General features: G+C 39.2%; 1 protein-coding gene across 2 annotated transcripts in view; it reads left to right on the top strand.

Annotated features, from left to right (window-relative positions):
- The window catches only part of LOC120421143 (protein eva-1), a 273706-nt gene that overhangs the window by 154908 nt on the left and 102770 nt on the right, over positions 1-16028 (top strand). For both annotated transcript variants that reach the window (XM_039584336.2, XM_052711038.1), the window contains exon 5: positions 5987-6105. In XM_039584336.2, the coding sequence (XP_039440270.1) occupies positions 5987-6105 (119 nt within the window). The remainder of the gene's footprint in view (positions 1-5986; positions 6106-16028) is intronic.

A 16028-nucleotide genomic window follows, 5' to 3' on the forward strand; every position in this document is an offset into this window, starting at 1 on the left:
CACGAAAGCTTTGTGTTTTTTCCCCACATCAGGAAAACTTCCGTGTTCGTTCGAAACGACGATTCGCTGGAAAAACCGAGAAAACCGATGCACAACCGCCGCACATAAAATCGCCGATGAATTATGGAATCGATATCGGTTCCAGTGTCCCAGGAAAATCCAATTAAAATGTATGAAAGCGTAACTAATGTCGCTGCCTCAAAGTGATTCCGAGGGAAATGTGGCAAATGATTGCAGGTGACGTGGTTCTTTTATGTCGAGAATGTTGCAAAACGTTGAGTTATATTGCATTATTGGAAATTTCACTGAATAACAGCAATTTCAAACTTGCTTTGTATGGAAAATCTTAAAGAAATGTCAAATTCAATCAGAATAGCTACCGTCATCCAGGGCGAATCGGGAAAGCAGTTTTAGCAATGTTGCAGCCTAACATTTTGTTTTTGCCTTCCCACCTCAATGAGGAAGGGCTATAAAATCACTTGAAAAATGAACTTCTTTATTCGACTTCGTAGACCCACCTTCACGTATACCTATCGACTCGGAATCAAGTTCTGGACAAATGTCTGTGCGTGTGTATGTCTGTAAGTTCGTGCACCGAAAAATATGCACACGATTATCTCCGGACTGCCGGGACCGTGGTGTAGGGGTAAGCGTGATTGCCTCTCACCCAGTCGGCCTGGGTTCGATCCCAGACGGTCCCGGTAGCATTTTTCGAGACGAGATTTGTCTGATCACGCCTTCCGTCGGACAGGGAAGTAAATGTAAGCCCCGGTCTAACCTAGAGGTTAGGTCGTTAGCTCAGCCCAGGTGTAGGAGTCGTCTCCCTGGATCCTGCCTCAGTGGAGTCGCTGGTAGGCAGTTGGACTCACAATCCAAAGGTCGTCAGTTCGAATCCTGGGGTGGATGGAAGCTTAGGTGTAAAAAGAGGTTTGCAATTGCCTCAACAATCAAGCCTTCGGACACCTAGTTTCGAGTAGGAATCTCGTAATCGAGAACGCCACGGCAATGCTGTTGAGCGAATAATTTGATTTTTTTGTTTTTGGCTGAATCGAATTGGACCGTTTTATTCTCATAAGGTCCATCTTGGGGTCCCACAAGACCCTAATTAATATTATGAAGTTTAGACAAGTTCTTGAAACGTTATGCTAAGAAAACGATTTTAGCTAAAATTGGAAAATTGTAAAAGGGTGGTTTTTGTCAGAAAACCCTTCATGCTATATATTGTTAGAAAGGTATTTGAAAAAAAAAATTGAAGGTCTGACAACCCCATCAAAAGTTGTGAGCATTTAAGTGTTATTTATACACTTTTTTGAGGCCGGATCTCAAATATTTTGATGAAATTTTTTTCCGGATCTATCATGCGATCCAAAAAACCTTTCTAACGAGCCCAAAAGATTGAGGATCTGACAACCTAATCAAAAGTTATAAGTACTTTAGTATTTTTGTATACACTTTTTTAAGCCAGATCTCGAATATTTTGATCAAAATAAGTGTTATTTCTACACTTATTTGAGGCACTTTAAGGAAGGCACAAACCACCTAAAGGTGAATTAAGTAACGTTTTTGCCTTTCTCACCTCAAGAAGAAAGGCTATGAAATCACTCGAAAAATGAACTTCTTTATTCGACCTCGTAGAACCACTTCACGTATACCTATCGACTCAGAATCAAATTCTGAACAAATGTCTGTGCGTGTGTCTGGATGTGAGTCCATGCACCAAAAAAATATGCACTCGATTATCTCTGGGCTGGCTGAACCGTTTTGGACTGTTTTGGTCGATTCGTCTTGGGGTCCCACAAGATCCTAGTTAATATTATGATGTTTAGAAAAGTATTTCAAAAGTTAAGCTAAAAAAACGATTTCAACTAAACATCGGAAGATTGTAAAATGGGTGGTTTTTGTAAGAATACCAGTCATGCTATACATTTTTAGAAAGGTATTTGAAAGACCCAACGCGTCCAACACATTGAAGATCTGACAACCCTATCAAAAGTTATGAGCACTTTAGTGTTTTTAATACACTGTTTGAGGCCAGATCACAGATATTTTGATAAAAAATAAGTGTTATTTATACACTTTTTTGAGGTAGCATGCAAGGAAGGCACCAACCACCTAAAGGTGGATTTAGTAACGTTTTTTGAAATGATTTCGGTTAGACCAGCTTCAGAGCAACACAATGTGTTCATTCATTCCAAAATTTTAAGCTTTTAAGTGCTCTTAAACGTGCTGACCCTATTCAGGCTGTAGTCCCGATTCGCCCCAGTTGACGGTACCATCAGTGGGGGTGACTACACCCAAAGTTAAAGAACGAGAGGATAGTCCTCACGAAAAGAAACGTGAGGAAAGTGCTATTTTGCGAGAGTATAGTCCTCTCGCGTGTTCATTCGTTCATTGGAACAGTTCATCCTATTGAGTGGCTTATACGGACGCCTGTGTGGATCAATCGGACCGCGCATTGGACTCACAATCCAGAGGTCGCCGGTTCGAATCCCGGGGCGGACGCAAAAATTCTAAGTGTAAATATAGGTATTCGGTGCCCTCTCCCCGTGCCCATACCTTCACACTTAGGAGACCCGGGAGGCGAAGTCTTGTCGCAAAAAGAACGATACACGCCTGTGGATTAGCGTGGTTCACGTTTCTATGAAAAAGACAAAAGTTGTTATTTTGTCTTGCACCAACCGAAATTTCGTTCTTTTATGTCCCCAGAAGCACTCCTGAAAATTTGAGCCCATTTGGTAAGGTCTAGGAGCTCCAGTTTTAATTTGAAATTTATATGGGATTTTGATTTATTTTCCATGGGAAACTATCTTTTTTTACATTGTATTAGGATTTTTTTTTATAAATCGATGAAATGACTTGATTCTTACAGTAGGAGATAGGTTTTGAACTGGGGAACAACTTTGTAGAACATACCAACATGCTAGGAAGTGACCCTTTAAAGATACAGTTACTTTTAGAAGGTGGCTTTTGAAGGGGCCAGCCACCATCTAAAAGTATCTGTATCTTTAAAGGGTCACTTCCTAGCATGTTGGTATGTTCTACAAAGTTGTTCCCCAGTTCAAAACCTATCTCCTACTATAAGAATCAAGTCATTTCATCGATTTAAAAAAAAATCCTAATACAATGTAAAAAAAGATAGTTTCCCATGGAAAATAAATCAAAATCCCATATAAATTTCAAATTAAAACTGGAGCTCCTAGACCTTACCAAATGGGCTCAAATTTTCAGGAGTGCTTCTGGGGACATAAAAGAACGAAATTCCGGTTGATGCAAGACAAAATAACAACTTTTGTCTTTTTCATAGAAACGTGAACCACGCTACTGTGGATCCGTTGACGAAACCGCAAGGTTTAAGAGGGCCACATTATAAGGTGTTACGTCGATTCCGTTTTCCGTATATGGACGCATGACCGCCACTTTATCACCGAACCGCGGTGGCCCATACGGCAAAAGCACGGTTTAATATGCCGAAGGTCTTGGGTTCGAGTCTCGGTACCGGTACTTTTTTTTTGATCGATGAACTTTTCTTGAAGATGAACCTATGAGTAAAGTACTCTCGGTAATTTCGGGATTTATCCTCTCAGTCCGCACACAGTACCATGTTACTTCTAACTTCTAAATAACAAAAATAATTTAAATAACACCGAAAATATTTCAACATAGAATTGTTCTTAGATAGTTTATAAACATCTTGCAGCTTTGGTACACCCAACTGGCAGTCGCATGATTGTGATGCATGGCGGCATGAAAGTATATCAGAATCTGCATGAAATCTGTCCTCATGCATTTTTTGCGATATAGGAGTATGACATTTTTGCCCGTTACCGATAATTATGGACATTACCGACGGCTTTTTGGTTGTATTTCACAAAAAAACACTTAGCAGAACGAGGATTGAACCATCAACTTCTTGGTTATTGATCCGACACGCTACCACCGCGCCATGGACGCTTGATGAAAAATGAGTGAAAAAGCACCAAGATATGCTTCTCTTTGGAGTGTTGCTCGGGGACGGGCCAGCATTATATGTGTTGGTGAGAACTGCAGATCGCTGAAACACGCGGGCAAAAATGATCTACGGGCTTGCTGCAAAAAATGTTATAAAATATGACATTTTCTGCAGCAAATCCAATGTTGCAGATTTTGAGATATATTTTTCCTTTGGGTGTATGTTTTACAATGTTCTATAACATTACATTTTCAATGAGAATCTCACTTTTGGGAATATTTTGATGTATGTAGCGCACCGCGTAAGCTAAACCACAACAAGCATTGAACGAAGAGCTCCAGAAGGATAAGGCGGGAATCGAGCCCGCGCCCCATAGTAACTTAGAGCCACTTACCACCCCACCACAGGGCCCTTCGAAGTTCTAGTTCCCTTCGAGTTCCAGAGATATTTTTGTTTGAAAAAGGTTTTTTTTTGTGGAAAAGGCGAAACTTTAGGGTGGTGTCAAGAAGTAAAAGATGGTCCGAATTTTACGAAGATCTAGATTCTTGCTTGTTTTTTATGATTTTTACAATCCCACAAAATTTGAGCTTAATAAGAAAATGTTGATTCCAATTTTGCACTATGATTATCCACTTATGTGAAAGTTTAAACAAGTTTCTAGTTGGCTCAAAATTGAATTGGGGTTTTTCTGGCCAAAAGAATTAGAATTTTTTTGTATTGTCATTAGGGTGATCTACGCTGTGTTAGGGTGATCCGAAAAATTGCCATTCACAAAAATCACGTTCTTTAAAAAATCATAGATTCGTTCATTTTTAACCGATTAAAGCTGTCTTGGACGCAAAGGAAAGATGATAAATTTGACTTTTAAGATATAATTAGGAGTTTCGAAAACTAAGCCCAACATTTGAAAAAGTAACATGAAAACTTCAAATGCGGTTTTGACGGTGCCTAGACTAAAGGGCCTATACCTGAAAATATTTTTCATCGGATTCCTTGGGAAATTTTAAGTAACATGTAAAAAAAACTCGCGGTTCGTTAACAGTATTCCAGGCTTTGATTTGCAGAAAATAAATCTGGGCCATTTTTTCACAAAAACTACGCTAACGTGAAGATTTTAGCGATTTAATTTTTGGGTATCGAAATTTTCCTAATTGATTAACGCAACTTTCCATAATCATAATCTTTGTTCAATACACTGTTAGGACCATCCAGAAACCACGTGGACATCTTAGAGGGGAGGGGTTCGGCTATTATCTACGCTCCATAAAAAAATATTTGTTTTGTATGTAAATTGTCCACGAAGGGGGAGTGGGGGAGATGTCAACAAAGTGTCCACGTGATTTATGGATGGTCCCATTAGAACTAAACTATTCAAAATTTTTGAAGTTGATGTCAGTAAACGATTCAGTTTTGTCAAGTTATAATAGATTTGAGCTCTCAGAAAATGGTCCAATAGACAAAAGTTAATTTTAGGGTTTTTTTTCTACCAATCAATAAAATTGAAATCATCTTTCAATATCAAACATGCGGGGCCGCGAATTGAATTAAAGTTTATTCCCCGCCAATAAATAAAAATGTAAATTTCGAGTATAAATTCTATGCAATCACCCAAATCAACCACGCGCACCCACGTTTATCTATGGGGGTTTGCATAGAGCTTATACTCGAAATATACAATTTAATTTATTGGCAGGGAATACACTTTAATTTAATTCGGTCAAAGTTTCCCGAAATGAAAGTTCAGCTTGGAGTGTAGTTCTCACGTGATCAAAATAATAAAAGATATTTTCACGAGTTATATTGGTCACAACATTCCATCAACCAATGGAAATCATATCGACAGTTTGATATCTTCAGTCATTTGAGAAAAAAATACTAAGAAAAATATGTCCCAAAGCATGCATAATTTGGAACACAAAGTTTCTTCAAACACCGTGAAATCCACCCTAAATTACATGGGAAAAAGAGGGATCCTTATTTACTGAAGCTAATGCAATTTATGATTAAATTTCACCTTCCTCTTTTAATTATTCACAGATGCAAATGAGCAAAATTTGTGTCCGCCCAGCACGGAGGATAGCCTCGAAATCAATCTGCCCGGGACCGAGATAGAGATAAAAGCACCCGAAAGCTGTACCTGGCCCAACGCTTTACAGGTGAGTGAAAGAAAATATTTTCGTTGCGCCTCCTTCCTTGCCGGCTACTTAATTGTACCTTCTGCGCGGAAAAAAACGCCCCACGGCCAGTGTCAACAAACGCTGATAATTCAGCGACCCGCTAAGTGGGTGTACGACAAAGTTTCGGTTTTCAGCCGAAATACCGGAGAGATGTTTCCGTGCTTTTACGAGGTGATAATGCAGAATTAGGAATGCTTCTTGAAAGCTGTAAGCTGGCCACCAAAGGTCGTGCTTAAGGCTGAAGGACAGCAGCAATTAGTGGGTGTGTGGGTGCGATAAATTATAATTTATGTTAATTAGAAGGCACTGTAAAAGTCAGTGAACCTAATTTATTCCGATAGCTTGTCTGGTCCGAATATGGCAAATGGAGTACATGCACCCAAAGGAAAAATATATCTCAAATTCTGCAACAGTGGATTTGCTGCAAAAAATGTCACATTTTATAACATTTTTTGTAGCATGCCCGTAGATCATTTTTGCCCGCGTGTAAACATGTCAGTGATCTGCAGTTCTCACCAACACATATAATGCTGGCCCGTCATCGAGCAACACTTCAAAGAGAAGAATATGTTGGTGCTCTTTCACCCACATTTCATCAAGCGTCCATGGCGCGGTGGTAGCGTGTCGGATCAGCAACTAAAAAGTTGATGGTTCAATCCTCGTTCTGATAAGATTTTTTTTTTGTAAAACAATTAATCGACCGTTGGTAATGTCGATAATTGTCGGTAACGGGCAAAAATCTCATACCCCTATATCGCAAAAAATGCATGAGGACAGTTTTCATGCAGATTCTGATATACTTTCATGCCGCCATGAATCACAATCTAGCGACTGCCGTTTGGGTGTGGATTGCATGAATTTAAGAAAAATATTGAATATTTATTGAGCTTGAAAAAAACTTTAAGTCTTTGTGTTTCAATTAAAATTACATAATTATATAACCTCAACGGTTTGACACTGACTGTTGTCAACACTCAGCTTCAGCATAACAAATATAACAAAATAAGAATTGCTATATCATAAAAAATACAATAACATCACAACTGTATTGTGTCACTGCATCGTAAAAAAAAAGTTTTCCCATACTGCATGTTCATGCATAATCTTAACGTCCTTTTCTTTGAGAAATACACCATTGTATAAATACAAAACTGACTCAAAAACTAGAAAGTGCAATAACTCAACAGCAAACAAGAAAGTCTCATCCTCGAAAGTGAAGACAAGCTCAATCACAGCCAAAGGTTCTCCTCTCCAAACAAAGACCGGCTCGATGACAAAGTTTGCCGCACCCACAGTTTCGTAGCGCAAACCCCATTACGTTTGCCAATAGTTTGCCAACGGATTATAGCGATAATATCATCTGTCGTGTCTTCCCCAGTAATAATAGGATTATAAATAGCCATCCAGCCCACTTCCCTTTGAGTTCTCACCGGCCTTGTCCCATCGTCGGGGTGGGGGTCCAAGCTTCTTAAGCCATAAGAATGGTGAATCCATTTGCGGTAAACTCAGCCAACTCTCGCAACAACTGGCAACCATTCGACACACAGCATCCGAGAGTGGTCTGTGCTGCTTGTACACATGTCGGTCGTCCGGCCAGCCATGCCATGTTCCTGTGCCGAGCCAGCCGCGCCACCGTCAGGCGGATTTCCCGTCGTGACCACCGTGCCAAAGCCAAAAGGAAAGAGGGTGGCCATAAGTTTAATGTTGCCCGGAAAGGATTACGACGAGAATTCCCTTAAAGTTGGCCCGAGGAAAAGTTGTCTTGCCACTCACACTGTCTCTCAACATCCACCAGCAGAGTTAGCCGCGGGCGCGCGCGTTGGGGTAAAGTTAGTAAAAGCATATTCAACCACTGGCCCTGCTGGAAGATCATGTGGTATTACGAGATGCTGAGCTGCTGCCTCACCCTCGAGAAGGGAAGGGTAAATCTGGTGCTCTGGCTATTTTATTTCCGTCCAACTAAATCTTGTGCTCTTCAGCATGTTCTGCCGTAATTAATGCAATTATAGTGGAATCAGGAGCCGGACTGGGAAGGGGATTGTAGAGCTTCGATTATACACAACTCGTAACTGCTGCTGGGCAACGAAGCGAGCTTACAGCACTATAAGTTACACAACATCACTGAACCATAAGTGAATTCGTAACAGGTCAAAACTTGCGAAACTCAATTACATAGGGCGATGATAGCAGAAAGGAGCTTAACGAATTGCATTTTTCAGTTTCCATTCAACAAACCGATGAAATCAGCAGGGTATAGAAAAGGGAGCAACTTTTTTTTTCAATTTTTCTGGTAAAGTTTGTTTGGAAACGCGAGCATGTAGGAGAAGGTGTTGCATGATGGTTGCCTAATAAATATTTTTAAAACGTTCAATAAGTTCTTCCATGTTTATGCTACGATTGTTTTATTTAACATCAAGAAAAAATAAATAATTAAAATAAGTAAATAACTTAGATTTGATACTTTCTCCTACACAGAAAAAAAATCATGGTAATATTACATCTGGGAAGGAGTATATCTTTTATGTCAGAGAAAATGTTTAATTTTACCTCTGAAAATGTGGAATTTTACCACTTTTCTGGTGTAATGTTGCTTTTTCAGTCTAAATTAAAGTAAAATTATATCATTCCTCGGCTCTATCCGGGTCGACGGGAGAGGGGGGTGTGGCAAAAAAACCTAAATATTGAAATATCAAGCCAAAGTTTCAACATTTGCATGGGAAAAATATTTTAAAATGCATTTTACACTAGTTCAGTTGTTTGGCAATCATTAGTTTTCAAAAAATATAAGATTTGACGAAAACAAAAAAGATGCGAAAAAAACTTTTTGCGATATTGTCTAATCAACAATATTCAAAAAATCAATAGATTTTTAAATCAACCCAAACATCGACGTCGTCGTGCTATCTTGTCACACCCGCCATTTTGATGTTCTCAGAATAACGCGTTTTAATGTTTGACCTTGGATATACAAAAACGAGAGCACGCAATGTAAACAATAACAAACACGTTTTGTTTGGCTGACCATTCTGTGCATTGTTCCGAAGTTTGGTTGAAGTTGGTTGCTGGAGTCCCGAGTTATAAGTCTAGCTTGTACGTGCGTCAAACGCATCCTGAACTGAAATCCCTTTGGCCTTTTGTCGCACTTACATCAATTTTCAGGAAGTGACAAGATATCACGGGCCAACTTAAAAGGGGGGGAAGACAAAAACTTAAAATAAAATTTGTACCAGCCTTATGGCTTTTGCAAATCTGTTAGGCATCATCCATAAAGTACGTACGCTCTTAGGGGGGGAGGGGGGGTTACCGTATGTGTGACAAGATGTGACGAAGGGGGGGGGGGGGGTTTGCGAGACTGTGACGTCCCGCTAGATTTTTTTTATGATTGCATTATATAAATTCCAAATGTACACAATTCAACTAAATCCTCTTTTCTAAAATTGTTTGCTTGCTATTATTTAGAAGTACCGTCATTAGGGGTGACATTGGGCCTGGGGGGGTGAGATTGGGTCATACAAATTTCTGTATTTTTGTATGACCCAAACTCACCCCCCAGACCCTATGTCACCCCTGATGACGATATCACATTATCATTTATTTTATAATCACTTTTTTTTCAGCTGGAACATCAATATTTTGCAAATTCTTGCTTGATAAAAATAAATGCTTTGAAATCAGGGTGTTCGTAAGAAAACCTGCTATAAATGGTTTGAACTTATTAGATACAAAGCTGTGGAAAACAGTTTTCAAGATATTATAATACTTGAATGTTATACCAGGTTTTCTTATTTCAAAAAAAATCAAAGCTGTTTTTTATATCGCAATGTTTATTCTAAAAAATTAATCAAATTGCCAAAAACACCAAAATTATGAGAGTTTAAAGATATAAAACTATAAAAAATCCCATCGCAAACAAGGGGGGGGTCTGGCAAAATGTGACGTACTTTTTAAGGGGGGAGGGGGGGGGGTTAATTTTGGCTGATATTTGCATGACATACTTTATGGATGACGCCTTACATAAAATTAGTTTTACATTATTTCAAACAAACTTCAATAAAACTTTGTTTAAACATAACTGAAAAGTGTACAATAGGGTGACAAGTAAAATTGAAAATTTTGGAAAATATTTAGAGATACCCCCTGACTTGACTCTTCAGGCAATAATTAGTAACTGTGCCAATTTTAGGCCAAATCGGTTAAGGTAAAGGGGTCGCCTTTATCGTAGAATATTATATGGAAATAATCGCAAAAAGGTATGGGGAAAACATCGCTTCAGAATTTCGGCAGCAGGTGGTGCAGATCTCGCTCAATTTAGTTGAAGTGTGAGACTCTTGAAGGAAATTTAATTGTATTGCCTAAAGAATCGAGGGTATCCACGATGTTGATTTATTTTATTGTCATCCTAGTGTACAATGAACCACTCCAGGCTTCGATCTAAAACTCACCAAAAAACAACATTATTTTTGTTCAAATAGAATTGCTATTGAGAACCCTTAAAATTCAAAAAAAATAAGGTTTGAATGTAAGAACTGTTTTATGAGACTTTGCCAATGTTTTGAAATATGGGTCATTCCACCAAATCAATATTTTCTGACCAAGTATAGAAGGTAGGAGAAAGAAGGAATAGAAAGTTGCGTGCTGGGAAAATGTAAAACAAAAATTGTTTAATGAAGACATGATTTTGTAAAAAATAAAGCTCAAAACCCTCTATTTTCAAACTGCGATATTTCTGAAACTAAAAGCCGTACAAAAGCGAGCAAGGGAATTGGACGTCGATCGATGTAGTCCATTTTCCAATTCAAAATTGTTTTCAGTGCATATTGCGCAAATGAAACACTTGTTGCTTCAGATATTTCATTGACAGTATATTAAAAAAAAAGTTCTGGCATCACCATCGTTTTCCTGAGAAAATTTTACATATTTGTATAATGTGCTATTTTTAGTTCACGAGACATAACATTTTGAATGTTGAAGTTTTAAGTAGGTGAAGGTGGTGAAATAAGCCAAATAATAACAGAAACAAACATATACTAAGCAAGATAAATACAATTAAAAAAAAAACTAGAATGAAACGAGAAAAATGTAAAACAAAAGAAGAATAGTCATTCTAAATGAACTAAAAAAAAATAAAAATCTTCAAAAAAAAAATTAGACGTATGTGGGAAAACCCTCTATGACCCAAACTCATCCTGTAGACGGGCTTCGGTCTAAATATTCGCGATAAATTACCAATTTAAGCGTTTTTTTCCTCAAAATGCATTAGAATTGGAAACATTTAGTTTTTTAAACAATATTTTTTTGTATGATGATTACTTGCTATGTGTGTTGTTGCCAATTGCTTGAAAAAAATGTTTTTTATGTGATCAACATTATTTCAACTTAAATTCTATTGTTCTGATGTAAAAATAAGAATGCAGTTATCTGAACCTAAAATAACAATGTCATTCATTCAGTGCGAATGTAAATGTTGATATGACTTTTCCCTTTATTTTTGTAAAAATTTCGAAGGAAAAGGAAACAAAAACTTCAAAAAAATGGCATTAGCTTGTTTTTGGTTTGAAATCAAGCATAATCACAATCATAATCAGACATAATCAATTATAAAAAAAAAAACATTTTAGATATAATCAAAATGTTTGTTTCGTGAGGTATTTCTAAACTCAAAAGAAACTAGTTTGAAGAATACTTAGTTTTTGAATTCATATTAGATGTGAAGAATAAAAAAGCTTTATGAAAAGTACGCAAACTATGAATAACACGACAAAGTCAAAGAGGACAATGCATGCAAGTTTGAAGATGTGCTGTGCACAAGAAGATTCCTCGAGATAACTGAGAAAACACCTGATAGTTGACTTTCCTGAGGTTAGCGAGCGACAAGACAAACTTGTGAGCAAATCTTTTTGTGACTCTCCATTCGGAACAAAACAGTGCAATTATTATAAGGGGAAAAACTTTTCCATACCGGCTCTGAACTCTGTCAACTAGAGCTGAAACAAGTAGAGGAAAAAGAACTTCAAGAGGGTACTTGAGTTGAAATATTACTTCTTCCAGCGGCTGCCGGAACAGGCGGCAGATCTTCTGTAAAAAGACACAGAGTACGGAACGGCGAATGTCCCAGCTGGTTCAGCAAGCCGAGCGAGTGCAGCGCCGTGAAGTTCTTTGGTGAAACATGAGCCGTTTCCGGGGCGCACATGCACTCCGTATCACATAATCCTTTAAATTAAGCTTTGACGATCGTTATAAAGTTGCCTGTCGGTAGCAACAGTGGGCGAAGCATTTTCAAGCGACATTTCCGAAATTATAAACCCGTTCCTGGTAGTTTGGCACAACTGGCGAATGACATTGCCGTCCCCGGGTCGAAGGAATTGGAGCAGCAGAGGTACCAGGGGATGAATGCGAACTAAACGTGTGTGCAAACTTGTGTTCCCCCGGAAGAGGACCTTATTTCGGAGTGCGAAACAGCAGCAGTGCCGCTGGCTTCGACGACCCTTCATGCGTATGATGTGAGTGCTGAGTACACGTGCTGAAAATGCTTGTCCTTATTAACACTCAAACGCTCGGGTAGTCATTTGACCCCTATTTTTTTTCTTAAAAATCTCATAACTTTTGGTAGAATTGACCAAATTGGATGCTTCCGGTTGCAAAAGATCCAGATTTGTCTATATTTTGAACTGTCAGATGGGGGACAAATATGGTCCACTTTTACCGGAGATATTCCGGATTCCGTTGGGGTACCTCGACCCTCCTATTTGGAGTTTTGGTCAATAGAACAAAAACCATTGCACAGAAAAATGCCGGAAATGATGCAAAACTTCAAGGCATCATTCTAATTCATCATCCTACATAGACACATGGCATGGCCAAGACCTTCGGGCACCGAAACAGGTTCCAACCGAAAACGGTTCACTGAGCTGATGTCGATTGGTGCCCAGATGGAACCGGTTCCAGTGCCCCGTATGACTTAACCATGTCAATTATTTTAGCTGGATGATGTATTAGAAGGGTGCCTTGAAGTTTTGCATCATTTCCGGCATTTTTCTGTGAAATGGATTTTGTTCTATTGACCAAAACCCCAAATAGGATGGCCGAGGTACCCCAACGGAATCCGGAATATCTCCGGTAAAAATGGACCATATTTGTCCCCCATCTGACAGTTCAAAATATAGACAAATCTGGATCTTTTGCAACCGGAAGCATCAAATTTGGTCAATTCTACCAAAAGTTATGAGATTTTTAAGAAAAAAAATAGGGGTCAAATGACTACCCGAGCGTTTGAGTGTTAAGATAATTTCGTCACCTCCGCACGGCACGGTTCGCTGAAGAGCGAAATGATATTGTCACGTATGATGGATGACAGCAGAGCCACCCCACCCGGAGGGACACGATGTTAGGTTGGATGGGTGGACCCACGTACGTATACAGTACAGCCATCAACGCGAACTACGCGAGCACACGGGACAAGGAATCTGGGCCATAAATTATTCAAAACCAGTCGGGCGAAAGCGCTTTGGCCTGAATTAGAATTGTATCTATGCAAATTGTGTTGGTACTTCAAACAACACCAAAGACACTTTGTACAACACTTTGAACCTTGAGTGGTTGGGGCTGATGATGGCAATCAACAAAGTGGTGCGAGGTTGTAACATGGGCCAAATATGAATTAGTTTGGAGGAGAAGCTTTTAATCAGCAGCATGTAAGATGGATGTCCTTGGAGGAATGTTTGCTGTAGCTACTTGCCTGATAGTGAAACGTTCCAAGGGTTGTGTTTAGAACAAATTCATGTAGAGAATCTCAATCATCCACGAACTCACACTTATGGTTGTTCTTTTGTAATGTTCTAATCCTAAAGATTGTTTAAAATTTGATTCAATTTAGTACCATTTAGGTTTTCTTTATTTGTAAATTTATGAAATGATGGTAAAACGCTTTTTAAGAGTTTTTGTCTTAATCAACAAAAAAAAAGTAACAGTTTATTATTTCTTGAAAATGACCTTCCACTTTGCACAAATTTACCCACATCTTTACGAAAACGCAAATAAAATTCACCACGCGTTCACACGTGACCAACTTCCGATGCCAACTTCTCCCCCCTTCTCACTAACGTAATTGTTCGAAACACTTGACACGGATCTCGACGACTTGGCCCAGGCCGGGACCCTCGCTCAATCTGACAAATTAATGCTGTAGGTCATTACGGCACCGCCAGCCGGCTTAGCGAAACCCCTAACTAGAACAACACCAGCGACGACGACGCAACGTTCCGTGCCAACGCCAGCGGCCAGAGAAGGGTCCCTCCCTCCCCGGTCCCTTCAAGCCACCGATGCGCTTCGTTGTGTCGCCAAGAACCTGCACAGCATCCGTCCGTCACCGACGACGACGACGGCGGCGAGGCCGCTTTGCGAAAATATGCAACACGCCATTGCAATTAGAACACTCCTTTTAAAATGGAATCCCGGCCGCGCTGGTTTCCCACATCCTGTCACGTCATCATTTCTGTTTTTGTTCGCCGTTTGTGCAGTTTTACGGTTCAGTTTAGCTGTTCTTCGGAGTTTCGCAATTCTTGGTTGAAATTTAGTTTTGATTTGATTTATTTTTTATTAATCAATTTGTTTAATGATAATTTTCCATAATCAGTAGGTAATACAATCAGAATGTCGACAGTTGAAAATTCAAGCCAACACAAATCACCATAATCATTTTCGTTGAAAATTTGACGGTCTAACGCGTTGTTTTAACTGTCAGGCATGGAACGATAACCTTGATTTATCTGATAAACAGACAACAACCAGTTCACAAAAACGTGAACTGGCGTTCAAGAAATTGTGAACAACGAAGCAATCCATTAAATCTGGTACATGTCTTGAGTACTTTTTTTGCAAATTAAATGTTTCGAAAGGTAGAGAATTATTCTTTATGTTTTGGGGAGGTTTAAATTTTAGGTTTTTTTTCGTTACTACATGACATGTTTACGCAGTTTTCAAGTATAAAAGCTCTGTATATTCTGATTATTGTTTCAGTGTCGATTTCTCACATTTTCCAACGTTTCACAAAGAAATAATATCAAGAAAGTCGTTTTGTTCAGTGTAAGCGATAGCTTTGCAGTGCCGCACCATGTGTACCCAGCAAACCTAGAGAGCCTGGAGCTTATTAGAGAACGGACATCTCAAACCAAAAGTACCAATCGAAGCACGAGAACTGTCAAACGGAGGTACCAATCGAGCAAAAGACAAAGGATTTTGCTCGATTGGTACCTCCGTTTGACAGTTCTCGTGCTTCGATTGGTACTTTTGGTTTGAGATGTCCGTTCTCTAATAAGCTCCAGGCTCTCTAAGCAAACCCTTTGTTGTCGTGTCTCCACTGCAGTTTTCTTCCCTTTGACGACTTTCGACGGCATACCGAGCAAGAGTTGAAGGCAGATCGCACTCACACTCATCATCTATTCACGAGCACGTGATGCATTCGCGTTTATTCTTACAAGTGATTCACTTAAGTGGCACTTTCATAGGTATGTTTCAATTTTTCATTCCTGTTTTCTTTAGGGAAAACAACAATAAAAATTCCACCGTGTCTTCCACACTATCTTGGAAGGGAAAACACGTTCGCAAAGTGATGATAAATGCTGGCAGCTATTTCGTATTGCTACCAACACGCTCTCAGTGCAATTGGTATTGTACACCTCACCTATATTACCTTGGTGCTCATCCACTAAGTGGGAGAAGCTTGTGCTGCGAAATGAGATTGCTCACATATACAATTCAGATTGCATTTCCATTACCAGTGTGAGAGACTGTATGTGTGTGATTGTACGTGTGTGTGCGTGTGTTTATTATGAGTACCGGCGCCAGACAGGCTAATGTGAACCATGAAGAAGCCACTAGAACGACATTAGGACACTTACTTAACG

The sequence above is a fragment of the Culex pipiens genome, chromosome 3 (assembly GCF_016801865.2).
Source record: "Culex pipiens pallens isolate TS chromosome 3, TS_CPP_V2, whole genome shotgun sequence".
In the NCBI taxonomy this organism is placed as follows: Eukaryota; Metazoa; Arthropoda; class Insecta; order Diptera; family Culicidae; genus Culex; species Culex pipiens.